The sequence below is a fragment of the Bidens hawaiensis genome, unplaced genomic scaffold (assembly GCF_021521415.1).
Source record: "Bidens hawaiensis isolate Kalapana, Puna unplaced genomic scaffold, B.hawaiensis_p1.1 tig00001463_1, whole genome shotgun sequence".
Lineage (NCBI taxonomy): Eukaryota > Viridiplantae > Streptophyta > Magnoliopsida > Asterales > Asteraceae > Bidens > Bidens hawaiensis.
Window position 1 is genome coordinate 2,861,696 of NW_027491083.1, and position 20,843 is coordinate 2,882,538.

Genomic DNA, 20,843 nt, shown 5'->3' on the forward strand with positions numbered 1-20,843 from the left:
GGATGGGTTTAGTGCAGTGATTTAGCAGTAGATTGAACTTGACTAGAGGTTATGGAATTTGAGGATCTGGGGACGATTCTCTAGCTCTTGCCATAAACATTGGACGAATGTCACTGCTTTGGCTGTCTGTGTCTGAGGAATCTGTATCTGTTTCATCATCTGAATCGGAATAGCAGATTGAACATATTCCTCTATCCCCTGGTTTGTCACACCCCAACCTAAGGCAGAAATGTCGAGGTGCAAACCGTTGGTTCACAGCTCACAATGTACTATCATACAATATAAAATATGACAATATCTAATTAATTTATTTATTTCAAAAATTCCAATAAAGTGCACAAGTTTCCAAACATGACAATAATAATTCAAAACAATTAATAATTCTAAAACTAAGAAAAATAGAGCAAATATTATTTATTTTATTATCTAAAGTCTTTCTATGCGTTCTTCACCTCAGCTTCAAATCAACTAATAACTTGCATATGCGTAGAAAAAACATAGAATTTGTCAACAACACATGTTAAGTGAGATAATCACCAGTTTTGACACTAATAATAATATATAATGAATAATAAATGATAAATGAGCAAACAAAATAATGTGAGTATAAATCAATCAAACCATGAGCAAATAGTTGGGTCAGTTGACCGTTGCCTTGCGATTGGGCATTGGCTACTATGGCTAGCAAACAAATGTGAGCGTCCGGTTGACCACGCCATGCGAATCAGGCTTTGGCTACTAAGACGGCGTATGATCATACTTTAATCCGAGATGTTACATGGTTCGTCATCGAGTGAGTATAAGGACCTAAATCTGAGATATCAATTTGCTCTACTTAATTGATCGTCTGGAGTAAGGCCTGGGTTTTCTTTCTATCTTTGCAATTGCTTGCAAAATGGCCTTTTTGGTTGCAAATGTAGCATCTGTCTATGCTCTTTCCTCCAAAGGATTTTCTCCTCAGGAACTTCCACGTACTTCTTATTAGAAAATTTTCTTCTTGAAAAATAATGCTTACTATGCTTCTTCGAGAAGTGGGACTTTTTCGAACAGCTGCATGCTCATCTTTGCACTTGATTTTGAGATGACTATCATTGCAAGCTGAGCCAAGACGACTGGTCATCTTTTCATAATCACCTAGGAACTTTCTTTGATTACAAAGCTTAGCAAGAGCGTTTGTAATAAGTTGATATAGCTCTCCTAGGGATGCTTATGCACATGTTGTGTTCCAGCTTTCCAGGGTTCTAAATGCTTCCTTATAGAGTGATTCTGGAAATGATTGTAGGAAGATCTACTTGAGATTTACGTCATCTACGCCATTTACTAAAGGTTCGGATTAGTATGCTCTGTGACTGCCGACCTTAAGATTAAAAGTTGTATATAAAGGACTGCAACGTAGAAAATACAATAAAAAACATTATTTGAAATCAAATTTAATGTCGTTAAATCCTTGACTAAGAACAAGTAAAATAAAATATTATATTTAGTTGCAAAATCTAATATAAACACATTTAAACAAAATCCAAGTTCTAACCCACTTGACCCACCCCTTCACAAACAACATCGCCTAATCTAAATACAATCATTCCATATTTAGCGTAGTACATCGCATGTCAACAGAATTGGGAATCCTAAATTTAACCCTAGTTTGACAATGCATTCTTCGCTTATTGTACAATCATGCCATTGTAAGTTAACGTTACTGCATTAATCATTGCATAACCCAAAACCTAATCGATAAAAACAGCAGGGTAATCAATTAGAGTATATAAAATTCTGTAATAGATGAAATAAACGTTTTACCAAAAATCAAAGTTGAAATCCTCTATAGCATTCTTTTAAGTGATCAACAAACCAAATAATGATGACTACTCCTCTTGAAGAACTCGGTCGTTGAATCAAGTAAAGAATTTGTAAATAAAAAATGTTGAAATGAGAATTAAAAACAGAGATTTGGGCGCATGTCAAAAGGATTACAATTAACGGCTATATTTTAATACTCACCCGCCGACCATCAAAAGCCCTAACCTATATAAACCCCCATATTCACACAAACACAATCACACAATTTCAATCGCCAACGATCTGATTACTATTACTGTTTCATTAATAATCTGATTGATTTCTGCTGTTTATTCATCTCCGTTCATCATCCTTTGTCTTCTCTTCTGTTGTTGATTAATCTCTTTTTTGCAGGATTTTTTAATATTTTTTGCAGGTTTCTTTGATCTTTTTCGTTGCAGGTTTGTTTGATCTTTTTGTTTATTATTACTACTAACATCATGACTGCAGGATCACGAGACCCGCTACTCGATCGATTCTTCAAACGGAAAACTTTTTCTCCAGAAAACGTAAGTTTCTCGTTATTTCAATCAAGAAAGATTTTGCTTCTTTGTAATCGGTTACTGATCTAGGGTTTATTATTACTATTTGCAGTTGGATCGATTCATACCCAACAGGTCAGCCATGGATTTCGACTACGCCCACGGCGTGCTTACAGGAGCCATCGCAGGTGCAAAGGAAAAGGAGAACTCGTCACCTTCTCGGGATGCCTTCAGGAAGCGTTTGGCCGAAAGCCTCGGCATCAACAGGACCCGCATTTTTGCCTTCCGGAACAAGCCTCCTGCTCCCAAACAGACGCCTGCAGACGACTACTGGTCTTCCTTCCAGCAATCGAAACCTGTAAAAGCCATCACCAGATACATCCCTCAGACCTCTGAAAGGACGCTCGATGCACCAGATCTTCAGGATGACTTCTACTTGAATCTACTGGATTGGGGGAGCAACAATGTTGTTGCAATCGCCCTGGCAAACACCGTGTATCTATGGGACGCCACCAACAGCACCACCTCTGAACTCGTCACCATTGATCATCATATGGGCCCCGTTACAAGTGTCAAGTGGGCCCCGGACGGTCGCCACATATCAGTCGGACTATACAACTCAGAAGTCCAGCTTTGGGACTCTAGTGTTAGCAAGCTGGTACTAATCTTTCTTTCATGATTAAACTTTTTGCTTTCTGATGAATACTGTTCAAATAACTAAATTATTCTCTTTTTATTGTTTCAAACAGATGAGAACTTTAAGAGGATGCCATCATTCCCGAGTCGGGTCTTTGGACTGGAACAATCATGTTCTCACAACCGGAGGGATGGACGGTCGGATCGTAAACAATGATGTTAGAACAAGACAACACATGGTGGGAACATACTCGGGCCACCACCAGGAAGTCTGCGGGTTAAAATGGTCGTCGTCCGGTCAACAGCTGGCCAGTGGCGGAAACGACAATCTCCTCCATATTTGGGACCGATCAATGAGTTCTGTTAACTCGCGAACCGAGTGGCTCCACCGGCTGGAGGACCACACTGCAGCAGTTAAGGCGCTCGCGTGGTGCCCATTTCAGGCCAACCTTCTTGCTTCGGGCGGTGGTGGTGATGACCAGTGCATAAAGTTTTGGAACACGCGCACGGGTTCGTATTTGAACTCGGTTGACACCGGGTCTCAGGTGACTTCACTTTTATGGAGCACACGTGAACGCGAGCTGTTGAGCTCACACGGGTTCAGTCAGAACCAGTTGACTCTATGGAAGTATCCGTCAATGGTCAAAATGGCTGAGCTCACCGGTCATACATCCAGAGTACTTTTCATGGCACAGGTATAAAATAGTTTTCAAAGTCAAAATAGTTTTCAAAGTCAAAGTCAAAATTGGCAACTAACAACAATCTGATATGTTTTGTGCAGAGTCCAGATGGATGTACAGTGGCATCAGCTGCAGGAGATGAGACTTTGAGATTCTGGAACGTCTTTGGGAGTCTGCAAGTTGCTGCTAAATCTGCTTCTTTAAAACCAGTGCCCGGCCCGTTCACGCATTTGAATTGTATTCGTTGATTCATTGTTATTATTCAGAATGGTTTGCAAGCCGACGACTCTTGCAATGTCTCTTTTTCGGCAGTTGTTTTGTTATTTGACTGGTTACTTTTGAAGCTTTTGATTGATAGTTATGAGTACTGTTAAAATCAGTTGACGCTGGTGGTTGTTATGCGTTTTTTATTGAAGTTTTTGACTCCACACATGTACTTATTTACATGAATATAATAGTAAAAAAAAATAGACAGGCTTTATTACTTGTTAGTTGGTTGCATTTCTAGCTGCGCACATCGATAAGAATTTGCAATGTTCAAATCAAACCAAAGAAAATTGGTCACATAATTATGTTATCTTTGCATAGGTAGAATAAAACTATTTATCAAACATTTAATTTAATTTTAAGTTGAACAATATAACCCGAAACATAGCACAAAAATAATTAGGTTTGATCTATCATATCATCATGTAAGTATCTTCACCCACCATGTATGAGGTAACAACTATTCCTTCCTGAAAACCAATCACATTTTCATTTCTATAGTGAACCAACTATGGAGAGAAATTTGTCATGGTATCTAAACCGTTTTTAGTGGAGACAAGCAATTGTATCGTATAGGTGGGGTAAACTGACTCATGTATCTGTTTGTATCAAAGTCATCAATCTAATACTTGTAAAGACAAAACACCCCCAACTCATTTATCTCAACTCAAACAGTCTGATTGGCTGTATATTGGATTGTAATCATTGAATACAACAAGATTGTATTCAATAAATAAATAAATAAATAGGTTAAACAGGTAAGTTATAATTTTCATTCATACAGTTTGATGAAAACTCGGTTTCAGAGTTGTACCTATTCATACTTTTCCGTTTAGCCATAGAATGTAATGGATGTTACTCTCAATTACTAAAATGACTTAGAAATGAAAAGCTGGCAAAAACAAATCTAGGGAACGGAACAAAGATTTTTCGCTAAATCACATGAACAAAAACTATAATTAATTCAAAAATCTAATTTTATTTTTCCATATTTTATTGTAGTTACCAACATATTTAATTAAACGAGAAAAAAAAATGTCAATTTGGACCCAACCTGCTCAATTAAACGTAGGGCTGTAAGCGAACCAGACGTTCGGCGGTCATCCGGGCAAAGAAATTTTGTTCGGTAAGTTTAACAGACGAACACGGACAAAGGTCGCGTTCGTTCAATAGTGTTCGTGAACGACCGGTAACTTTCGTCTAATTATGTCTGGTAATGTCCGTTTCATAGTGTTGTGTATGTTGAAATTCCTTGAAGAAAGAAGAATTTGAAGCTTGTTTATCGTGAAACACTATAAGTTTGTGAGTTTTGAACACCAAAACATTATTTTGATATGATTATGTGTTTGATTACTCTTTTTAGTGTTAAGTAATGTGGTGTAATTTTCATTAGTGTGTATGTTAAGTATTTTGATATGTTTATGTTTGTTTGTCCATTAACGTTCATTAGTATCCATTGGTGTTTGTTTGTCCATTAGTGTCCGTTAGTGTTCGGTTGTTCATTAGCATCCGTTTACAATACTAACGAACGGACACAGACACGAATTTCTGTTCCGTAGAGTGTTCGTGAACCGTCCGTTTGTCCGACAAAATCTTAACAGACGAACACGAACAAGGTCTCGTCCAGTTTAGATCAGTTCGGTCCACTGTTAAACGAGTTATATTAATATAAGTGAATGTATATAGTATATTTAAATATGGTTGGGCCCACACTACATTATTTTCAAAATTCCGTTAGCAAGGGGGAGATTGTGGTCGCTAATTTTCAACCGTCGCTAATAATTGGCGGTTCATATTAATATGAATATGAATATCCATCCATCCACCTCTCTCTAATTCCAGACTCGGTGGTTTCAAATCAATCGGAAACTCAACCTTCTGCACCCTCCGTCCGTCCGCCATTGATTCCCTTTGAACCCGAAATGGGAATCATGGAGGAGTTTGTCGGAGGCGACCCCTCGTTCTCGGAAGATATTGATTCCGAATACGAGTTTGATGCTTATCATTATTATGACTTTTCCAAAGACGAAACGGAGTCGGAGGCCGAAGAAGCAGAAAACTGGTTCCGATACGCTCGTGAATATCCACCGTCACGTAAGCCGTTTGATTATTCGAGTCGATTGTTTTTTGATAAACGAATTTAATTGCTAATGGTTTCATTCATAAATCATGACACAGTTTATGCAAAATCAAAATTAAACACCAAAACACCATTATGTTTTCGTAAACACCCAACTTATGGTTTGGTTTTGGTTTTGCATTTAAATAACACCCAAAAAACCATTCGAATTTTATATTTTTACTTTTAAGACATTTATAGTAACTTAGTTTACAGTGTAATCTAAATATTTTATTCCGAATTTATAATAATCAATTAATTATCAACTAGCCAGATATCCAAAATATTCATACCCAAGTTCATTATTTTTGGCAAAAAGAGATTTGCAGTCCAAAATTTTTAATTCCAAATGGCATAAACAAAAAGTTATAAACCGAAAGGTTTTTCAAATACCAAAATATCAGTTTTTGGTTCGGTTTGTGCCCAAAACCGAATCATGCACACTAATGCAGAAAGATTATGGCATTATTATGATTATTATTTTTATCTAATAGAAAGAGGCACTTGTAGATTTGCTCTAACATGCCCATTTATTTTATCTTAGCTTTTATTTTGAAGATGAAGTTGATGAAAGCAGCCAAATCCATTCCTAGGAAACCTTACAAAAGCAGATCCTTAAAAAAGGAAGCCATTAGCACATCTAGCAATTCAGATTGTGACAATGATCATAAAGCTGCCTCAAGAGAAGTCAATGGTAGGACAGTGACGGACCCAACAATATTTTTCATGGTTTCAATCGTTTGTTCAAATACATAATAACATATTAAAAAGTTATATATGTGTCAAGTGGCACAGTGTTTAATATGTGGGACCACCCATGTGTATGGGTCTCTTAATTTCTATATAAAAAGGATCAATGTATAAATGTACGTCAGTCTCTGTCATATCATACATGTTGTATGATGTCACATGAACTGTATGGCATGACTAAAATTGGTCATGTGATCATTTTCTTTCTGTTATGTGTCCCATACGACATGTCATAGGCGTCCGGACAGTGGTGTTTGTTTAGCTCTTCCCTAAAACATAATTAAGAGTTTTTCATTATCAAGTTTTAAATTTTTTTGCACTTCAATGATTGAAGACACAGACAAGTATGATTATTTCTCTATTTGTTTTGGTTTTCCTTGTTCTTTAGGTGTGAATTATCATAGTCAAATTCATCAAGATAAAGTGAAAACCAAGTCAAAGTCCTCGGTCAACTTATCGTTCATGAAACCTACGGCTAGCCATTTGGCAAAGCAAAATAGACGGTCTGACATACATTTGGGCGGCGGTTGTGGAAGGTTGTTAAACTAGGTTTATTTCTGTAATCTTTCATTTCCTTTCATATATTATGTTTTCCATTTATAAACTCTTAGGCTGCAGAAACCATTAGTGATTGCAGGTGAGAAGTTGCGGTCTCCTATCCGAAGTCAAAACCAAACCACCAGAAGGCAGAAGCTAGAATTCGGTTATTTGCATAAGGTGTGCATGGTTCAAGTCCTCCATTTATGAATTTTCGTTGTATATATTTATACAACGGATAGTGTAAAAGAGACCGAATGCTGTGATAAGAACCCTCGACATATATAGGAAAGCAGACATACTAAAAAACCTATAATATCAATCAATCAATCAATCATGCCCAGTAAAATCCCACCGACAGCAAAGCTATAAGTAGGGTCTGGGGAGGGTGGGATGTAGGCACACCGTACCTCTATCCAAAGGAATAAAGAGGTGGCTTCCAGAGAGACCCTCGACTCTAAGTACATGTGTATGAAGCAAAATAAAGGAAATCAAAGTTTAACAGTTATATAAAAACTACTACTAATTATAATAATATTAATAATAAGATCACAGTTTAACAGCTATATAAAAGCTAATAATAATTATAATAATAATATATGTAAGGGAAATACCATTATGGTATGTGACCTAAATAAGTTAAATCTAAGCCCTAAGGTATTCAATTCTCTCTAAAAATCCTTAACTTTAATTCTACTTCTCCACGAATTCCTATCCTCAACCATGTCCTCGGAGAGGTTTAGGTCTATCAAATCATGCCTAATCCTCTCATCCCAAGTCAATTTCGGTCGTCCTCTACCCCTCCTCCCCTCTATAGTAATGTTTTCTACGGATCTAACAGGATTCGTCGTCTGTCTTCTCTTTACATGTCCAAACCATCTCAATCTCCACTCTCTTATCTTGTCTGCTATGTTCGCCACCCCTAATCTCTCGCGAAACACAAAGTTTCTTATTCGGTCTAGCCTTGTGTGCCCACACATCCAACGTAGCATTCTCATTTCTGCTACCTCCATCTTCCGCACTTGTGCCTTCTTGATGGCCCAACAATCTGTTCCATATTGCATTGCAGGTCTAACTGTCACCCTATAGAATTTTCCCTTTAGTTTAGTCGGGAAACTCTTGTCGCACAATATACCTGTGGCTGCTTTCCATCTACACCATCCTACCTGAACTCGGTGAGTCACATCACTGTCTAATTCCCCATCGCTCTGTACAAATGATCCTAAATACTTGAACTTCGTTACCTGCGGGACCACCTGCCCTTCAATTGTGATCTGTGCGTCTTCATTGTCGTTTATCCCACCAAAATCACATTGGAGGTACTCCGTCTTAGATCGGCTAATCTTTAAACCTTTTGTCTCTAAGGTTGTTCGCCACTCCTCAAGCCACATGTTTAAAAAACCTATAATGAGTAAAGAAATCTAAACTCTAATAATTACTAATGTTAGTTTATAAATAAAATTTTCAAATGCTAACATTGACTGTCTTAAATTGGTATTATGATTTACATTAAAAATGGCAAGCTGCCTATGAAAGTTTTCCAAGCGTCTGGTCTAATGAGACGTTTTTGTTCGTTCCTTATGTTTGTTTTAAACACTACACTAATGTTTTTGTTTTGTAATTAGGCTGCACAAGTGAAACACAGGGCTTTGTTTTTGCACAAGATTGCCAAGAAGGTAAAACTTAACTCTACTTTGTCATAATAGAATTTAAAAAACAAAACTCGTGCACGTATTCAATGAAATAATCGGTTTTTTTTTTCACAGGCTGCAAAGTTTGAAGGCAGCTCAAGTTTTAGAGTTAAAGCTAGTATTCCCAAAAAAACCTGCATTGGTAGCACAAGAGAAAACTCGTATGTGTATTAATTTTCAGTATTTTTGCTACTTAAATTGTTTGCAGTTGTACAAAATAGCAATAACTAACTGCTATTTCTTGAAATTTAGGTCCCCGAATAAATATAACTCAATCCAACAACCGAATATGTAAAAGCTTGCACTAATGATAACTTGGAAACAGCTTCACAAAGTTATCTTTCAAGCGTCTGAATATTCACTACTAGTAAACCAATACTCTTATATATGGCAGCTGGTTTACATTGAATGCAAAACACAATTCTCGCTTGCCGCCAAAAGAATTGTTTAAAAAGGTAACAATTTTTTGGTTTACTCTGAGAACACGTCAAGGAAAACAAACTCTATTTATTAATTATCTGGTTGTTTAAATGATTTTGAGTTGTTTTTGCTATTAGTTACCGGTGCAGGAGCTTGGATAATCAAGGTTGCAACGAAGGTTGTTTGAAAATTATTCGGAATGAAGATAGACACGCAATGTGCACAACTTCTTTCTTATTTGGGCTACCAAGTATAGAAAAAAAAAAACTAACGTAAGACAGAATCCTTAGCATTAGGAAAGCTTGATTACCAAAGCCAAAGATATATATCCCAAAATGCATCTGCATTTCTATAATTAGATGCTGTTACACATGGAGATCTTGTGTGTTCAATTAAACGTTTGTTTTCTATGATGGCCCTATGCTTTCGGATTCATGTTAATTTTCTTGCATACCATACTGATTGAAACTTGCAAATGGAAAGTGAATGTGATTAACTAGTTACAGATAAAAAGTTAAAAAAACCGTTGCAATCCATCCTATATAAACGAACTAGATAGACACAATATCTGTTACTTGTTAAACCGCTAAAGTATGCCATACAAAAAGTCTAACTACATAAATATATTAATATCAAGACAAACAAACATTCAATCCTAATCTCAAACTATCCTAAGTTTTTCCAAAGCACAAAACATAATTCTAAACAATTCCCAAAACAAGTTTTACCATAAAACCATAACCTAAAAAGTGTTATTGGATACAAGTTCACGGAACCTGAAAAACCACTGAGCATCAGATGAATTCTCATTATCGTTGTGCTGCTGCTGCTGATGTGGTGGCTGAGAATGAAGCTCCTTTCCCGTCACATATTCTGTATATCCCGTCTTCTTCTCACCACCCACACTTGGCTTTTTGCCAGCTGGCAGTAATGACTGTAGAATCCCTGCAACTTCATGCATTGTGGGCCTCTCAGAAGGGTGGCGCCTCGTGCATAATAACGCAAGTTGAAACGTCTTTTTAACGTGAGATAAATCCATGCATGTAACGGAAACTTCCGGATCAACCGCTTCCATTATCGTATTATCATCCGCCTTTGATAATATCTGCATGATTGGTAACTAGTCAAAAAGAGCTCGGAACCCATAAAATAGATTTTGGGATTTTAAACCAGGGCATGACAATTTCCAACACTACCCTAAACATGACACGGAAATAAATAAATGAAAATTTTACAGATTTTGGGTTGGCGTATCTAACCCCGTGAACAGGTTGACCTGTTTGGTTGACCTTAAACAGGTCAACCCACTAGCCCGCGTTTAACCCATCTCTTTTACAATCCATCAAACCTGATTGGCACGTTTAGGTAAATGGATTAAACAGGTCATATCCAGTTAATGTGATTTTAAATGAATACGGGTTATGGTTCATCTTTGTGACACAAAGATCAAACCTAAGCCAAACACAGCCCATTTAACCCTTTTATCCAAACATGTCAACCGGGTTGCAGGTAATAATCAATTTGTAAACGTGTTAACTGCCAGAGGTAGTAAAGAATGGGTTAAAAATAGTTAAATGGGTCGGCCCGCCAACTAATTTAGCGCTTAACCCATTTTTTTCACAATTCAACCAGATTAACATGTTTACAACTTGATTATAACCCACCAACCAGATTAATATTGTGTATCCAGGTTACACAATATTAAGTATTTTGTGTTCGGGTTGATCTTTTGACACGAATAAAAATACGGATCGTGTAACATTTAAACCCATTCAACCCGCCAACTTATTCACAACCATTAACCTTAAGCAGCAACCTCAAATAAAAACAAGAAAGAAATTGGTTAGTACCAGTTGATGCAAGTTGGACTCGTTATCAACCGCCTTTCTTCCCGTTAATAGCTCCAACAGAACAATACCAAAACTATAGACATCTGATTTTTCTGTAAGCCGAGAGATCCGGGCATATTCTGGGTCAATGTAACCGATGGTCCCGAGAACATAAGTCGATGCATATGTTTTAGTGGTCGGGAGGAACTTCGCAATGCCAAAATCAGAAAGATGAGCTTCAAAATTCTCGTCTAGCAAAATATTTGATGATTTGACATCCCGGTGAATGATTCTCGGGTTGCAATCATGGTGAAGATAAGCAAGTCCTTGTGCAGCCCCCACCGCGATCTTCTGAAGGGATTCCCAATCAAGTTTAACCTTCTTTGATGGCCCTGTCATAAACATGAATCACATTACACCGATGTCGTTTTATTCGTGTTAAGTTTAACCTTCGAGCTGTTTATCTAAACGAGTTAAACAAGTCAACAAAACACAACCCATTTATCTAAACATGTCACCAAGTTGTAAACATGTTAATGGTATGGTAGTTTTTAAAAAATTTTGGGCTAGACGGGTTAGCGGCTCGACCTACTAACTTCACGGGTTAGGCTGACTGTTTAAATGAGAAGCCAACCCGTTTTTATTCATGTCAAATGTATCAACCCTAACCCACATACACTTAAAATCTTGTAACCCAAACACTACTTGTTTTAACACATTATATCTAAACGTGTAATAATCAAGTTGTGTGTGTGTATCGGTTAAATAGGTTAAACAAGTCAACCCGAACACAGGTGAGCACGACCCGTGTAGCTAAACTGGTCATTAACGAGTTACTGGATAGACCTTTTTAACTAAACCAGCTAAAACAGGCAACACGAGCACAACTCGTTCCTTAAATGGGCTAGATACGCTAACCCAAAACCCGTTACCCAGCCCAACTAAATTCAAGACCGTTTTACTCACCATGAAGAAGATCCCAAAGAGACCCATTTGGCATGTAATCATAAAACAGCAAGTTTCCGGTCGGTGAAAGTGAATAACCATGCAGACTCACAAGATTTCTATGCCTAATGCTTCCAACTGTTTCAAGCTCAGTTTCAAACTCTTGAAAGTTATGCTGGTATTGTGTGTAAAGCCGCTTAATCGCAATAGGTCGGGAATTCTTTAACGCGCATTTGTAAACCGTGCTCGAAGAACCATATCCAATTATATATTTTTCACTGAAATTCTCAGTTATTCTCAAAATATCATCGTATGTGTGAATTGCCATGTCCATGTGAAGAACCACAAGTTTCGGTGGGCCTACATGAAAGTTAGTTAGAAATTATAAAAAGTTAATTATAATGTTAGTTATGAGATTTGAATATGGAAACCTTGTAATCCCTTGCTTGGTTCTTTCGTATATTGTTTCGGTTTGCTCGATCTTAATATGGTTAGGACCACCATGGCAACGAGGACCACGAAGCCTAATGTCATGCAAACAACTGCCGTTTTTGAAAATACAACTGCAACAGAAAATAAATATTAGATCTTTAATTCACTTTACTAAGCCTGGTTTAATGTTAAATTAAAAGATTAAAGTATAGCTGCAGCAGTAAAAAATTACAGCTTTAACTAACTGAACTAAGGTTGGTTTAAAAATAAATTAAGATTTTATAATAGCTGCAGCGGTGTCTTAGATCACTTAATTAAATTATGATTTAAATTTAGCAGCTGCAGCAGTAAAAAAAGGTACAGCTATTATTCACTTAACTAAGGCTCATTTCAAAGTATTAAGGTTTAAACATAACTGCAGCAGTAAGAAATTTACAGCTATAAACACTTAATTAAGGTTAAGTTAAAATTACTGAGATTTAAATATAGCTTCAGAAATAAAAAAATATATATATAGCTTAAAGTAGCATAATTAAGGTTGGCTTAAGATTAAATGTAGATTTAAATATAGCTCAGCAATACAAAAATGGTACAGCGTTTAGTAAAGGTTAAGGTTAGTTTCAGATTAAGTTAATTTTTAAGATACAGCTACAGCAGAAAAAAAATGATACTTAATTCACTTTAATAAGGTTAATTTGAAATTGAAACTAAGATTTAAATATAGCTGCAACAGTTAAAAAAAATACAGCTTTGATTCATTTTGTTATGGTTGGGTTGGTTTAGAATTAAATTAAGATTTAAGTATAGCTGCAGCCGTAAAAAATATTGCAGTTGTAATACAATTAACTAAGTCAGATTTCATATTAAATTAAAATTCAAATATGGTTGCAACAGTAAAAAACTTACAGTTTTAATTCAAGGTTAATTGGAGATTGAAACTAAGATTTAAATATAGCTACAATAGTTTAAAGAAATACAGCTTTGATTCATTTTTATATTTGAAAAAAAAAATACAGCTTTAATTCACATTAATAAAGCTGGTCGCATTATTAAGGTTGGTTTAAGATTAAATTAAACTTTAAACAATACCTCGTTGTTTCGGTGAATACGGGTCACATATGGAACCCAACCAATTCCCACATAGTAATGGATTTCCAAGAAAGCTGGAAAAGAGCATTTAGAACATGAATTATTAGATTAACTGAATAAAACAAGTTCAGATGTACTAATAAACAAAAAAAATACAAAATGTTACCTAACGGGTGGAAACCGAGAAAAGATTTTAGTAGGTGGTACGACCCCGGAAATGTTGTTGTAAGAAACATTTCTGATGCACGTGAGATGATTATCAATTAATGTATAAAATTAGAATAATTAAAAAGTACGGGTTTAAAAGAATAAAAAGTAAAAACTTACAAGTTAACTAAACTGAAACAGTTAGATAATTGGTTGGGAATTTCCCCGTTAAGTTCATTATTGTTCAAGATTCTGCAAATAAAAATATTATTAATTAGAGAAGTTAATAATAAAGATGAACTGTCAAATGCGGAAAGGTGAGCTAAGTAAGAAGAAAATCAACTTACAGAGAGAGAACATTTTGTAACTGGCCCATTTCGATCGGTATGGCGTCATGGAGTTTGTTAAATGACATGTCGCTAAACGTCAAAAGTTAGACGAGAGAACAGTTTGGTTTAAAGGAAGTCAAACTGGGAAGGAAAGTGATCAAGTAAACTTACATAATTTGAACACTTCTTAGATTTTCAAATTCTGGAGGTATTGGACCCACAAGGTGATTTCGGCTCAAATTCCTGTTGAATAAATAGAAATTAAATTCAGGAAAACATGATTATGGATATTATGAAATTATGATATAACAGATTGCTTAGTGCTTACAGGGTCAAAAGATGCTCCAAGTCCCCAATAGATGCGGGAACAGAACCCGAGAACTGATTACTTGAAAGATCCCTTCATTCATAGCATTAAGACTACATTATATGAAAAATATAAATACGACACGATTTAAAGTTTAAACATGAGCTTACAATGTATCTAGATTGATTATCCTCCCGAGCTGAAACGGTATACTTCCCTTAAATTTGTTTGAAGAAAGATTCCTGTAGCAAACATGTTAAGCTTATAAATCCAAAATAATAACTAATGTTGCTTATAAAAATTTGACATACAAATAAGTTAAGCTCTCTAGATTGCGAAACCCCAAAGGAATAGAGCCATTAAGGAAGTTTCCATGCACATTGCTGCAAAGAACATGACAGAATGAGTATAAAATAATAAAATATTAAACACAATACAAGATATTACTAATAACATAATTAGACTTACAGTTGATTTAAAGCAGTGCAAGAACTAATCTGTTCAGGAATGGGCCCTTCAAGGTTGTTGAGTGCAAGATTCCTAGGAAAAACCGAAACCGTTAAGATTTTTTATTTTTTTAAAAGTGTATGAAAGATTCCAGGTTGTGAACTCACAGTTCAAAAAGTTGATCCAGATTCCCGAGTTCAGCTGGAATCCCACCCGTCAACTGATTATTGTTCAACTGCCTGAAAAAAAGACATCCATCCAATTTTATTTATATTTATATGGTATATAAGGTTTTTGACCATATTGCACAAATGGTCCCTGTGGTTCGACCGACCATATTGCAAGTTTAGTCCATACAATTTTAAAATGGCACGTGGCTTTACTTTTCCATTAAAAGCTAACTGGAATTAATGGTGGGGGACTAAATCTACAACCATCTCACAAATGTCTGACTAAGCTTGCAGTTCTTTAAAATACGGGGACACACGCAATATGATCAAACCTTAGGGACCGTTTGTGTAGTTCTCTTTAAAATATTAAGAGTTTAAGACACAGGATTTTATAGGTTTTGTATTTACAGATAACTAAGTTTTGTCATGTTCCCAAGCTCGGATGGAATTGGTCCTGTGAGGTGGTTCCCATGAAGATACCTGTAGGCGTTCACAAACGTGTAAACAAAGAAACCAAACATGCGGGACGGGTAATCAAGCATGAGATACTTGGAGCAATACTTACAATTTGCCTGTGAATGATAAGTTGCCAAAGATTGACGGGATTGGCCCGACCAATTCATTCTCACTTAGATCCCTAAAAAGTAAGTAAATCATCAAAGAATCAATGTATTAGTCACATAACTAAAACAGGATATGTTATTCTTTAAATAATAATAATGGAAATCCTTACAATACAGCAAGTGCTTGCATAAGACCAATGACTTCTGGGATTTTTCCAGTCAACTTGTTACCTTGAAGTGACCTAAAATATAACAAGGTATCTTAGACAAAGTATAAATATGTAACAAGTTAAATAATAACCAAAAAAAAGACAGATGTTTACAAGGTTGCCACTTGAAGAAAACCGATATTGTATGGAATTTCACCGGTAATCTGATTATAAGATATATCTCTGCAGATCAAACAATTTTAGTATGCATATGCATACATATATAAACAACTTATACTTCAGCGAAAATGAGACTTACAGTATCTCAAAACTGGTACAGTTACCGATGCTATCTGGGATTGTGCCAGTCAAGTTGTTACCGCGAACATCACTAAATAAAACCATAACTCCGTAATTTTTAATAAATGAGCCAAGAATTTAAAGCGCAGTTAATAAGTTGGGAATACATACAAATACCAAAGGCCCGTTAACTGGCACATATCAGCAGACAGAGTCCCGGTTAATGAATTGCCTCGCAAACCACTACACATGCAATGCCACATAACGCTTTAGATTAAACAGTTAGTAAAAAGTGTGTCCGATTTAACCGTGTTTTAATAATACTCACAGATACTGCAACACTTCATTCCAGTATATTAATCTTGGAATCTCACCGGTCAGCTGGTTTTGTGCCAAATCACTATAAAAATCAAATTAAGAAAAGCAAAACCGCACGTTTAAGAAAGGTCTTCAGATTATTGGGAAAAAGACGTCTTTTTATAGGAAAACGAAAAGGACGAATACGGCTTACAGTGTCTTAAGGTTGGGAATTTGAGTCAGCGTTGAAGGAACGGGGCCTGTGATTTGATTGTTCTTCAGATTCCTGTTTTCATGGAGATTCTGACCATCATAATCGGCTCCTTTTTGAACGAACAGAGCCAAGCCAGCTCAGATTGTAAAAGAGTCGCACTTGGCTCTTTTTAATTTTATAAATATTATAATCAAAAGTATAAACAAATCATAAATCCTGCATTATGTGCATATTAAAAACTTCAAAATATTAACTCTGTTTTTGTATATCTCAACATGTGTAAAAAGCAAAAACATAAAATTATAACTTTTTTTGCTAACGAGTTGGCTCGAGCTTTTAATGAGGTTGGCATTTCAGCTTGTTAAGGTAAACGAGTCGAACTGGGTCGGCTCTGTTTGTAAACGAGCCCATTTTTAACTGTTATAGTGCAGGATGATAAACTCACAATAATTCGAGGCGTTTGAGCTTGGAGATGGAGAAGGGTATGTCCCCGTAAAGCAGGTTATCCGATAAGTCACTGCAAATTTAAAACAACATAATATATATATATATATATATAATGTTTAGTTAAATAAAGAAGGGGGGTGGGGTTACAGCAAGACGAGGTTAACACAGGTTCCGATTTCATCGGGGATTTGTCCGGTGAGCTTGTTCCCCTGCAAATCCCTGTTCATCATTCAAATGAAAACTAACTGTTTCGGGTTATAATAATAAATTTAAAAAATAAAAAATAAAAGGTTAGAAAGGTACAGAGAGAGTAAATTCCTGAAATCCCCAATTGCTGGGGAAATTTCACCACCAAGGTTCAGATTGGACAGATTCCTAAATTCAAAACCCAAAGTTTAAAATAATGATAATAATAATAATAATTTATGAAATGAAGCATAAACTTACAAAGCAACGACAGTAGTGCTGATATTATTACACAAAACCCCTCTCCATGAACACAAATCGTCGTTATGATCTTCGTCCCAATCCAACAACGCATTCACCACGTTGCTAAACGACGCCTTAATCGCCATTAACGCTTTCCCTGCACCACAACACAACAATTATAAAATAAAACAGCTGACAACTGGACTCCCGATTTTACAAGAAGCGGTACACGCATACCTTGGTCACTGACAGACATGGACGACGGAAACAGAAGCAGGAGAAGCACCGAAATAAGAGCACAAACAACAAACTCCTTTGTTTTCACCATAGTTGATGAAAGAAAGAAACAAAGCTTGGACAATAATAATGAGGTGCAATTAAGTGAGTCAGGGCATGATAGATGGTAAGAGTCACACTGTATGCGTGCGTGAGAGGGTATTTAGAGAGAGCAGGCGTTTTGTTACTGTATTATAGAGGAGTAGAGTGTGTTAATGGCGGAGAGAGAGAGTGAGTAAACGGCGGTGAATGGACGTTAGTAAATGAAAAGAAAAGTGGCAGCGGCCGTCACTCATGATCGTACTGCCGTTTCCCCTACTGCCTACATTTTTACACATTTGTCATTGTCTCACGCGCCCCCACGCACGCTACTAGGATAATACGATTTTATTCCCCCATCTCGGTTTGCTTTGGTGAATTTTTCTTATCTGTCTTCTTCTGCTGTATTTTGTTATTATGATTTAAATAACACTCTTTTTAAAATAGTTAAATATAGGTTATGTAAGGAATTCATTGGAGAAAGCAGTGTCGAATCCAGAAAATTTTCTTATAGGGGTCGGAAATTTTTAGGGTTGGTACTAAGTTATATATATATAAAAGTCGGTCCAGTTCCAGCTTTGGGTCAAGTCAAATCCGCATATAAATTATTATTGATCCGTTTCCCCGTTCCGGTCGGGTCGAATTGGGTCGGGTCATATATAAAAAAAGGATTACCAAATAAAATATTAGATAACTAATATATTTAAAGTTGTTCTCTACGAGTTTTCATTTTTTAAAAATCTAGCCATTACATCATATACTTTAACATTGATAAGCAAGTCTTTCTCAATGTAACAAACACAACTATCGCTTAAATTTTCATCACCCATTCGATTACGCAAATCGGACTTCACATAGTTCATCGCAGAAAAGGATCTTTCAACGGTTGCGGTTGCGACAGGTAATACGAGAGCTAACTTTAATAAGCGATACACCAATGCAAAGGAATGATGCTTCTTTGTTTGAACCATCAATTGAACAAGACTTGCTAAACTATTCAAATTTTTAAATCGTTCATCTCCTTTCAAATTATCGATGTATGTCGCGAGTTCAACCGGGAGTCTTCTTTTATCACTTTCATCAAAATCGACTAATCGTAATATTTTTGGAATAGAAAATGCCCGAAAATTATCACAAGGAGTCAAACAACTCAAAGAAACAAGTAAGTCGGATGTTACCTCGTTATAACGGTCCCCAAACTCTTGGATTTGCAAATCTAGAACCGCATTGAAGCAATCATACTCATAATAGTGACGATTTTTCATGTTTGTTTTCTTTCTTGGCGTTAGTATGTTAATGTAGTCATCATCCATCTTTACTTCTAAAATATCATGTTTTTCGCAAAAAGAGCTAACCTTCTCCACAAACTTGTTATACCCCTCCAACCTAAAGTCTTCAAGTTGGCGCTTGGTTGAAGAAACCAATGAACTCGCGTTCACCAAATCTTGCTCTTTCCTTTTAAGACATTGAGACAATAGGTTTGTGACGTCTAGAATATGCAACATCAAGTGCAAGTAAAATACAAAGTCGTATTTTTTCATTTCCAATTAAAGTCCTTGTGCTTGGCTCATGATAGCTTTCGTCTTACCCGTTTCTTCAACATATTTAAGCACATTCTTGATCATTGGATATAAAGTAACCAAACGATCAAGTGTTTTATAGTGGGAATTCCAACGTGTATCCCCGGGCCTTGTAAGAGATAGCTCTTGATTCAACCCACTTCCGGTAACAAAGATACCTCCCAAGTGTTTTTTTTTTTACTTTCTCGAAGCTTATCTTGTCGTTTACTTGATGCACAAACGACATTTGCTATAGATGCAACCATTTCAAAAAATCTCCAAATAGGCTTATGTTTGTTCGCAACACCCACAACAACAAGTTAAAGTTGGTGAGCAAAACAATGTATATAAAAAGCCGAAGCATTTTCTTTTAAAATTAAAGCCCTTAACCCGTTGAACTCACCCGACATATTACTTGTTCCATCATAACCTTGGCCTCTAATCTTACCCAAACTAAGTCCATGTCAGCTAAATAAATCATCAATAGCGGATTTTAGAGTTAACGCGGATGTCTCCAAGACATGAACAAGCCCAATTAACCTTTCCTTAACCACCCCATATTTATTCACATATCGAATAACCACGGACATTTGTTCCTTGTTGGATACATCACATGATTCATCAACTAATAAAGAGAAATAATCTTCACCAAGATCTTCAAAAATTTGTTTTAATACCTCTTGAGCAAAGCAATGTTTAAGATCTTGTTGAATTGTTGGACTTGTCATTTGGCTATTCCCAGGTGCATTACCTAAAATAACCTTGCCAAGCTCTTCGTTTAGTTCTCCCAATAATTCTAAAATTTCCAAGAAAAGTCCTTTATTTAATGAATCTTTTGATTCATCATGACCACGAAATGGCGCCCCTAACTTCACTAATCTTTTTGTAAGACTACTAGAAGCACCTAATCTGAGTCGATAATTGGATTTTTCCTTCTCACTCTTTTTATCAACAAAAGTTCGTATCGATTGATCTTGGTTAAGCAAATCTTCACTGATATAATACTAAATCTTCACTGAAACGAACCGGACCGGTCACCCCCCCTCATCCAGAGCGTCGCGCGACCGGGAGGCCAAATCCCGCCGCGCAGCGCGCCGGGCATCCCGTTTCGCGTATTTTCTTCGGTTTTTATCAGTTTTGGGCTCAGGAAACCTATTTAAACACCCCTAAACTTAATCCTGAGCATACCCTGCGAACCAGAGCCGAATTTGGAGTTTCCTGGAGCTTAGGATTGCAATATTTGGTGGGTTTGAAGGCTAGGAATCAGCCGGCGAAGTGCTTATCATCCAAGAACGATGACCACGGGTTTATCGTCTTTAATCTTCCGTTCTTATTTATTTTCGTCATGATTTCGTCTATTATTGTTTTGTTTGATTTTAAGATGCCATGCTAAACATTATAGACTGCCTAGGCTTATGATGAACCTTTTTTGACGTTTGATTTTGAGTTGGGAT

The 20,843-nt window shown here is 36.3% G+C and overlaps 2 protein-coding genes across 2 annotated transcripts; one reads left to right on the top strand and one right to left on the bottom strand.

The window, feature by feature from the left end:
- The first annotated feature begins 2,279 nt into the window (after window positions 1–2,279).
- Window positions 2,280–3,885, top strand: LOC143579773 (cell division cycle 20.2, cofactor of APC complex-like). Its single transcript, XM_077062983.1, has 4 exons — window positions 2,280–2,348; window positions 2,434–2,979; window positions 3,071–3,652; window positions 3,739–3,885. The coding sequence occupies exons 1-4, from the start codon at window positions 2,280–2,282 to the stop codon at window positions 3,883–3,885; spliced, it is 1,344 nt and encodes a 447-aa protein (XP_076919098.1).
- Window positions 3,886–10,035: 6,150 nt separating this feature from the next.
- On the bottom strand, window positions 10,036–17,836 carry LOC143579782 (uncharacterized). Its single transcript, XM_077062988.1, has 27 exons — window positions 17,753–17,836; window positions 17,534–17,672; window positions 17,390–17,461; window positions 17,234–17,305; window positions 17,085–17,156; window positions 16,640–16,711; window positions 16,457–16,528; window positions 16,300–16,371; window positions 16,148–16,219; window positions 16,003–16,071; window positions 15,850–15,921; window positions 15,682–15,753; window positions 15,525–15,596; window positions 15,114–15,185; window positions 14,968–15,039; window positions 14,811–14,882; window positions 14,670–14,741; window positions 14,521–14,592; window positions 14,364–14,435; window positions 14,211–14,282; window positions 14,044–14,115; window positions 13,883–13,954; window positions 13,717–13,790; window positions 12,627–12,758; window positions 12,217–12,555; window positions 11,272–11,642; window positions 10,036–10,526 (listed from the first exon to the last, which is right to left on the bottom strand). The coding sequence occupies exons 1-27, from the start codon at window positions 17,769–17,771 to the stop codon at window positions 10,164–10,166; spliced, it is 2,874 nt and encodes a 957-aa protein (XP_076919103.1). The 5' UTR covers window positions 17,772–17,836; the 3' UTR covers window positions 10,036–10,163.
- Between the last annotated feature and the right edge of the window lie 3,007 nt (window positions 17,837–20,843).